The sequence below is a fragment of the Onychomys torridus genome, chromosome 6, assembly GCF_903995425.1.
Source record: "Onychomys torridus chromosome 6, mOncTor1.1, whole genome shotgun sequence".
NCBI classification, from domain to species: Eukaryota; Metazoa; Chordata; class Mammalia; order Rodentia; family Cricetidae; genus Onychomys; species Onychomys torridus.
In genome coordinates this window covers 52937515-52947051 of record NC_050448.1, presented here as the reverse complement: position 1 = coordinate 52947051, position 9537 = coordinate 52937515, and the positions used below count along the sequence as shown (strand labels likewise).

The window sequence follows — 9537 nt, the reverse complement described above, 5'->3', positions numbered from 1 at the left end:
TTCATAGAAAAAATATTTTTCAGCATTGTCTTTAAATAATAGAGGACCTACGTTAATGGAGCTAGTCTTCTAAAACATAACTTAAAAATGACATTAAACATTCAAACCTTCAGTTCAGTCGTTGGTAGGGCACACGGAGGGAAAGGGAAAGTAAGTTGGCTTGACGTTGGTTGCCAGGAAACACACAAACACACCAGGATAGAGGAAACAAACAACTCCACATTTTACTGGGAAGGTGGCCTTTGGGGGCAAGAACATCACTGGGTGGGCGAGCGGGCAAGATGTTTTTGTTCAAACAGTTTGCTTCATTATATAGTTGGAACTTTCCTTTTAAATTCTAGCCTACGTTGGGCTCCTTTCCAAAGGCACCCATTGAAGGACACAGCAGCAACAAAAGAGACAGACACAGAGGCTTGAAGGATGCTGAGGAAGCAGGAAGCCATTAGGGGTTACCCTGATGCTGCACTTGAATTAAACAAGGGGCCACAGCCAGAGACAACATGCCTTGGAAAAACAGAAGGCGTTACTGTGAGTGAAGACTATAGCACAGGCCCCCTTGAAAATTGGCTCTGTGTGGAGGATTTTATGAAGATACAACAGGTCTTTGAGGTAAGTGCTAAGCTGACTGACCAGAGGATTTGGGCTGTTCACAAGGGGCAGTGTCACAAAATGCACACTTCTGTTTTAAAAATCCTTTAATAGCATGTCTGAGAGGTAGCTAAGTTAACAGAGTAACTTGGTTAACAGAGTAACATAAGTCTGAAGACATGAGTTTGATTCCTAGCGCCCATGTGAAAAGCCAGGTGTACAGGTGCTCACTTAGAATCCCAGTGCTGGGGAACTGGAGACACAGAGTTCTCTGGGCCTCACTGGCCATCTATCCAGTACAGTAAGTGAATCAGCCAGTCCCAGTGAGAGCCCCTGTCTGAAAAATATATGGTGGATGTCCCCTGCAGAATGATGCTTGAGACTGATTTATGGCTTTCACATACTTGTAAGTATACATGTTTATCTGTACACACACACACACACACACACACACACACACACACACACACACTTCAAAAGTCAAAGCAGGGACTTGAACAGGGTCAGGTTCAGGCTTAACATCAAGTGCTTGTAGCATTATCTTTCAGTTCTTTGGGACAAATACTGACAATTAATTTGAAGTTGATAAACAAAAAATCATCACTATCAAAAAAGTACGATTTATTATTGTGCATTTTCTTAGAATTTAATATACTTCGCCAGAAAGTAAAATATATGCTTACGAGTGAGAAAAGTCAGATGATTAAATTAATCCCCCCTGGTAAATAACTGTCCTTGCATTTGTTAAGAAAATAGAACTAAGAAAATGCAGATACATATGTCCAGTTTGTGAAGATTCACTTCTGCCTCCCTGTGAGTGACACAGCCCCTTTCAGATCTGATATGGGCACTGTGTTGCCCTACAGCAAGGGACCTACAACAAGGGACCCACTTCCCATGCCTCCTGTTCTTTCCTGCACTAATGCCTGTCAAAGCAAAATTTGAGGTTTTTTGTTTTCATTCTGTATAGAAAATAAACCACATGATAACCACAACCGACTAATTTCCCCTTCCTTACCTTAGCTAATTAATCTGGAATTCTGCAACTGTATGTAACTGATAACATACTCCAAAGTGAAATCGAAGTTTCAAACACAGGAAGGAAGAGTGCCGTTCAGTGCTGTGGAATTCAGACAGACATAAACCTCTGTCCTTTCTGCTTCATCATGCTTGCTAAGATGCGATCTCAGGGCTCCACAAATTGTTCTGGGGGTTCTTGAAGTGTTTGTGTTCATTGGGAGCAGACGTATAATGTTTTGGAGTTCAATCTTAAAGTTAATAAAACATGAAATCGAGCAATGACACTGAACTCCAACTTGCTATCACAAAGTGAAAACAGAGGAGGTAGCGGGAGAGATGGCTAAACAGCGAAGAGTGCTTTGTAAAGATCCATCAGAGGACCTGAATTCAGGTCCATGGCAGGCAGCTCATGCTACTAATTCTAACTCCAGAAGAAGTGATGTCTCTGGCCTCTGTGGAGACACACACACACACACACACACACACACACACACACACACACACACCACTCAGAGAGAGAGAGAATGAAAAATAAAATTAACTTTTAAAAGGCATTTACTATTGAAAATGTACCCTAATAAACTTACCTGGGGACCAGAGGACAGAGCCAGCCACTAGATTAGACACAGAGGCAAGACAGCAGTAGCACATGCCTTTAATCCCAGCACTTGAGATCTCATGCCTTTGCTACCAAGTATTTGGGAAGCACACATGCCTTTAATCCCAGCACTAGGAAGGAAGGAAGAAAGATGGCAGGGTACAGAAAGGAATATAAGGTGTGAGTAAACAGGAAGTCTTGCTCTGGAGGCTGAGGAGTTGGTAAGGTGAGATTGGCTGTGGCTTTTTCTGTTTCTCTGATCTTTCAGCTTTCACATCCCCCCCCCCCCACGCTGCCTCTGCCCAAAAGAAAATCTACTTGGTATAACAATTCAGATTCTACCTGTATAAATATCAATCATTTCTGTGTAACTAAATCTATCATATACAGTAACACTGGGAATACTGCATTTCATTCTTTTAATCTTTGTATATTTGCTATTCATGTCACCCCATTTGTCTGAAAGATTCCAGTGTGTCCCATGCCCACTGCCCCAGATAACTTTGGCATGTTTTGATTGTCACTGCAAACATTTTGACAGCTTGAGGACAATCAAGAAAATATAACAGTAGATTATGACAGGTTTGGCTTCAGAATGAACAGAAATGTGGCATTATCATTCTAATGCTGAGAACACACAGGATTTGAATGCTGGGGTCTATGAGAGTTAAGGTTTTAAACAGTAGACGTGTCAGGGAAACTGCTACTGAATGTTGGGGCTGGGCGACATTTGAAACAGATCAGTCTTGGGTGAATCCAAACCAAACCCCAACATCCAAGGGAAGTTTGAGCGCTTGTTTGCGTGGTGCCAAATCTTCAAAAGACTGACCATTTATTTTGAAGTTACAAGATGAAGAAACAATAGTGAATGGACCCGAAAGCCGAAGAGCATGAAATTCCAAGCTGCCACAAACACTGGAAATCTATGACAGTTTTCCTTTTAGAATGTGCAGGTGTACTTTCAGGAAGTTAATTCAGTGAAGAGGATGGAACTAAGCTCACAGCAGGTTCACAGCCAAGGCTGACTGTCAGGAGCAGAGAAGGGTAATGCAGAGAGGGTGACACATGTTTTATTGTTTTTTTTAAAAAGATTTATTTATTTATTATGGATACAGTGTTCTGCCTGCATGTATGCCTGCACACCAGAAGAGGGCACCAGATCTCATTACAGATGGTTGTGAGCCACCATGTGGTTGCTGGGAATTGAACTCTGGACCTCAGGAAGAAAGGCCAGGGCTCTTAACCTCTGAGCCATTGCTCTAGCCTCCTGTTTTTTTTTGTTTTTTTGTTTGTTTGTTTTGTTTTGTTTTGTTTTGTTTTTTAAATAAAGACTGCTTATTTGAAACAGAAAGCTATCACATGTTAGCTAAGATCCCGCTCCTTAAATACAGGTGGTGGTCAAATGAAATCGAGACGGGAGGTAGTGGTCTAAGGAGGAGAGCATCTGCCTGGCGTGTTCAAGGACCTCGGCCAGATCTCTAGCACTAGGGGGAAATATCACATTAAGAACCAGCCTCCATTTATCCTGGTGCTGGAGAAGTTTACACAAGAGCTCCTCAAGCTCAGTGCCAGCTTTGGCTACAGAGTGAAGCCCTATCTCAAAAACAAAGCAAGAACCAGCGAGACGGCTTAACAAGTAAAGGCACTTGCTTGGAAAACCCTAGAGACCTGAGTTTGTTCCCCAAAACTCATGAAAAGCAGAACCAATTCCACAAAGCCATCCTCTGACCTTAATGTGTGTACTGTGGTCTATGCCATATATACATATATATATAGGGGGAGAGAGAGAGAGAGAGAGAGAGACAGAGAGAGAGAGAGAGAGAGAGAGAGAGCATGTTGTCGATAAATTGGCAGTGAGGCTCTGAGGATGTAAGTTTGATCCCTAGCATCTATATAAAATCTGGGAACAGTGAAGCATAGCTGTAATACCAGTGCTGGGGAATTGGAAACAGGGCTCCCTGGCCAGACAGCATAGCTAAATAAGTGAGCATCACATTCAGTGAGAGACCCTTAATTAATAAATAAGGTGGAAAGCAATTGAGGAAGACATTGGATATAGATCTCTGACCTTCACATGCAAGTGCACACAGGTACATGAGCACCTGAAAACAAACACACACACACACACACACACACACACACACACACACACACACAGAGAGAGAAATAGAGAGAGAGAGAGAGAGAGAGAGAGAGAGAGATACAGAGACACAGAGATACAGAGAGAGAGAGTGCTAAGCTGTTAATATGAATGGAAATTGCATATTTTACATCAATCTCTAAGTGAATTATTTTATACCATACTATTATTTAGTTGTAGGAGTAACATTTAGGAACAAAGTGAGTCATTATGCCCATTATAAAATGGTATAGATGAGTTACAATTATCACAGTGTTTGAGAACCCACATCAGACCTGCTAGGCAGCTTGCCACTTACAATTGTTACTATGCATCCCAGTATCTCTGTGCCTGTTTCCTTTATCTCTAAACTAGAGAAATGGGGGTTTTGTTGTAAGCAAGTGAGGTATAATTACTAAGACCAGTGCTTGCCTCACGGGGAATGTTCTCAAGGAACATTAGCTGTTACACATTTGATTAGCAGAGGTTGAACCACGTAACATCTCTAACATTGTCTTGGTTCTAACTCATGTTTCCTAAAGGAAGTCAAGTTTCTGAATGACACGCCCTAATTTCCCTGTGTTCTTTACATTTATGATATGAAATGAGAGTTGCACAGACTAATCTTCACAGAGAGCACAAAGGCGTCATTTCCTCTTATTTCACATTTCTATTTGCAGACAAAAGGTTTTAATTGATGTCTTGATCCTCTTTGGAACAAAGAAGTTGAAAGGGTAGAATGACTACAAGGGAGCTTATGGTTTCATTTCCTTTCAAGTAACCACGTCAAATGGCTACACTTCAGCCAGAAGGGAGGGAAGCCAGGATTATTCACAGAACTGTAAAATGCCGTCATTCCAACTTTTCTGCAAAGTTTGCAATGATTAGAGAAATGAGGTTTTAGGTGGAAACTCAAAACCACTGGGTGCCATTTTATCTCCAGTCCCACCTGGACCCACAGTCACTCAGATCCAAATAAACATACACTTATTTAAACTATTTGGGCTAATGGCTCAGGCTTCTTGTTACCTAGTTCTTACATCTTAAATTACCCATTTCTACAAATCTATACCTTGCCACATAGATCGTGGCTTACAAGTATCTTACATGTTGCTACTCATGGTGGTGGCTGGCAGTGTCTCCTGAATTAGCCAGCCTTCCACCTCCCAGAATTCTCCTCTCTCCTTATCCGGCCTACACTATACTTCCTGCCTGGCTACTGGCTAATCAGCATTTTATTTATCAATCAATCAGAGCAGCACATTTACAGCATCCCTAGCAGCACAGTCTCTGGATATTTATATTATTCTGATATCAACCATAGTTTGTACTTTCTTTAGAATTTCAAAAGCCAGCAATTGCATGAGAAAGAGTAGCTGTGCCTGCTAGTTCTAAAGAAATGGTGAGAGGTGGAGATTATGGTCCAAGGGATGTAGTGGATAGCCATGGATATTGCTCTGTGTAAATAAAGTTCTGATTGGCCAGTGGCCAGGCAGGAAGGATAGTGTAGGCGGGACAAGGAAGAGGAGAAGGCTGGGAAGAGGAAGGCTGGGAGGAGAAACCGCCAGCTGCCACCATAAAAAGCAATGTGTAAAGACACTGGTAAGCCACAAGCCATGTGGCAAAGTATAGACTAACAAAAATGGGTTAATTTAAGATAAAAGAAGTAGATAACAAGAAGCCTGCCACAGCCATACTGTTTGTAAGCAATAGAAGTTTCTGTGTGCTTTCTTGGTTGGGTCTGAGCGACTGTGAGACTGGCGGGTAAGTTTCCTAGTTGTCTTTCTCAAGGTAGCGGCAGCCTGCCGGTTTGAGCTACTATGGCGGGTTCCTGGCGTGTGCGTCTGACCTGCAGTGTGGCGGGAATGAGGAGTCTACAAGCAGCACTTTACTCTGCTGCATGGTGGATTTAGTCTTTGCTAGTTAAAAAAAAGGTGGGGGGGAGGGTTTCTGGGCTATGCGCTGCTTTGATAGAACTGCTTCTGATAGTTGATGGTACACATGGCTCCAGACCCAGAGCTGGCGGTAAACTGTACCACCGCCATGTTGGGAAACTGGGGTGGGCAGAGCCAGCAGCCACAGTGGCGTTTCAGTCTTACAAAGATGGATATTACACAGAGAATCTGGTTTATGTTGTCTTTGCGATTTTTAACTGCAGAAAAAGATTTGATCATAAAAGCTGTTGAGTTAAACAAATATGTAAATTTTAAAGGTACCTTGACTTCAAAATTTGGATATGTTGCTTTGGAAAGGAGTCTCTGCTTTTGTTTCCACAGAAAGCCAGAGGCTAGGGATTTGTTCCAGATTAAAATACATCAGGTTTGATCAGCCAAGACCACCTGAAAGGTCTCCAATGACACCATGGCCCAGATGATCCAACATCCAGAATGGTTTCAAGGCAACTGGCTCAGAGGTTCACCCTAATGGACTACTCCATAATCCTAAAATTTTCTGTGTCCCCATAAGATACAGCACCCCCCTCCAGCAGGAAGTAGTAAGAAAAACTATGCCCACATTCCCAAAATTATCAAGCTGGCTTTGGAGATGGAATTGGCTCACTCCTTCTCTAAACCCAGACGTATTGTTAAAAGAAAAGGTTAAAAGATTCTTCTGTCCCAAATCAGAAGAGCCCTCTGGTGTGGAGCAGAGAAAAAACAATATTTTTATTTAAATTGGGTTGATTATAAATGCGATCTCTTTCTAAAGAAGAAAAGGGGATAGGGGATATAATAGGACAAAAGGGTAGATTAAGGAACTTACTTCTAAAGAGCAACAACTTGTTTAAAATGTTTTACATTGGTATAGACTTTAGTCTATTGATACAAACTTAAAGTTAATGTTGTTATACTGTGTGCATATTTCTACTCACGTTTAAGGTATTATGTTTGTATAGCTCATTTTAAATTGTAATGGATAATTAAAAATAGATTAATAATTAGTCATCTAGGATAATCATACTTTAGCCATGTTAGTTAAGTCTTCTAGGTATACACAGAGATATTTCAGATAGATAGGTAATCTTCAAATACTTCAAAGACCTACAGAATATGGCATTTAAAATACTTTTAAAATTTAGGCTTTCTGGACAGTGAGACATGTCTGCTCCTGGCAGCACCATTTTACTTCAGAGAGGAGGATGGGCATTGAAGACACTTCATATGGAGTTTATCTTCACCTTGACAAAAGAGCCATTTGGACAAGAAACTGTTCTTGCCTGGACTGCTTGATTGACTGGACATGCAGGACCCATAGAAAGGTGACCACTAAACTTTGCTTGACAAAATGGTCCTTCAGGTTCCTGCTTCACAGAGGAAACTGCCAGACATTCTACAGGACACTGAGAGAAGTGACCAAGAGACTCTAGTCCTGTGGGCTGAAGACAAATGCCCCAACTTTACAAAGGAACATTACGTGACTGTCCAGGCTGCCAGCTGTCTCTGTCTACTCTTGCAAGACTCCTGAAAAATGCTTACATCCTTCTCCCGGTTCTCAGGTAATATTATATCCTTCTGAGGTCTTTGATGTGGTTGAAGACTAGATAGTTATAATTTCCTCAGTTATGATACAAGATAAGTTAGACATAAAACTTTAGATTCACAAATATAAGATAGATAGGATATCTTCTTTACTACTGTAACTATAATTCTTGCTTGATAATTGCTTTGTTATATGTAATTGTACTATGTAAAAGTTAAAACCTTTCTTAAAAAAAAGAAAAGGGGAAGTGCTGTGGATATCACTCTGTGTAAATAAAGTTCTGATTGGCCAGTGGCCAGGCAGGAAGGATAGTGTAGGCGGGACAAGGAAGAGGAGAAGGCTGGGAAGAGGAAGGCTGGGAGGAGAAACCGCCAGCTGCCACCATAAAAAGCAATGTGTAAAGACACTGGTAAGCCACAAGCCATGTGGCAAAGTATAGACTAACAAAAATGGGTTAATTTAAGATAAAAGAAGTAGATAACAAGAAGCCTGCCACAGCCATACTGTTTGTAAGCAATAGAAGTTTCTGTGTGCTTTCTTGGTTGGGTCTGAGCGACTGTGAGACTGGCGGGTAAGAGAGATTTGTCCTGACTGGGCCAGGCAGGAAAACTCTAACTACAAAGGGAAATGAGTTTTTTTTTTTTTTTTTCCTTTGAAAAGCCCAACAGGAGCTCCATGTGTGTTGAGCTTCCAAGACCTGGCTGCAAGATATCCAAGCACTCCTTTTTCCTGACACTTTCTATTGTGCACCTTGATGTGTCAGGAAGTTCTCTGCTCAAGGCTGCTCTGTTATCTGTTTGGTTTGGTGCCACAGTGTATTCAGCACACCTGGGTCCCTGGACTGAGTTCTGAATTCCTTCTACCAGCAGCCATGTTTGCTTCACCCCTCGGCTCATGCATTCTGGTCGAGGCTTGGTTCCAAGGCCCTACCTATTGTATGCTATTGTTTGCCCATGCCCTGCAACACTTTTAGTCCTTTTTGCCTTTGCATATGTGGGTATGTGGGTGTGTGTGCATGTTCTAGCGTATGAGGGGCAAACATGTGGGCAGGTATGTATGCATATAGGGATATATAGAGGCCAAGGGACAACTTTGGCTGTCATCTCTTAGTCACTATCAATTTGGTTTTTGACAGTTTCCCAGTGCCCTGGTGCTACACTGGCTTGCCAGTGAGTCTCAAGCATCCAGAAGCCCAAGACAACTTTCTTTTGAGATGGTGCTATACAAAACTAGATTTAAGTAGGATAAAGCCTTCACTCATAAAACAGCACATTATGTTGAGATTGTACAGGCTCTGTGCTCTTCTAACTTGGAGTCAATGCATAATCAGCAAATAAAAACTCCTACGATGAAATCGCTGCAGAGAAAGGCTTGAAGAATAAAAAGATAAGAATAACCCATAACATTTTTTATTAGCTTTTCTTTTCTAAAGGCATCTCAATGGAGACTTGTGAGAAAGTAAATAGGTAAAGCTTAATCTATAACTTTATTATGTGGCACAAAGTTCATTCAGTAGGCACAATCAATTGTCACCTGCTGAACAAAAGCAGCAGGCTAGAGACTTCCTCCTCCAGCTCCCTTAGTGGAATCAAATACTTATTTTTGATGGAAGCAAAAAAATCAGGCCAGCTCTGCAGGTCCCCCTCTTCAGCACCAAGGTAATAATGTTGGAACAAATCCAACACTCCTACAGCTGGCAATTGAAATTGAAATTGAAAGTGGCAGAGGCATTCTT

At 41.6% G+C, this 9537-nt stretch overlaps 1 protein-coding gene across 1 annotated transcript in view; it reads left to right on the top strand.

The window, feature by feature from the left end:
• Positions 1–247: 247 nt before the first annotated feature.
• The window catches only part of Wdr49 (WD repeat domain 49), a 168800-nt gene continuing 159510 nt past the window's right edge, over positions 248–9537 (top strand). Inside the window, exon 1 of the mRNA XM_036190936.1 lies at positions 248–609. Coding sequence (XP_036046829.1) covers positions 421–609 — 189 coding nt within the window. The 5' untranslated portion in view covers positions 248–420. The remainder of the gene's footprint in view (positions 610–9537) is intronic.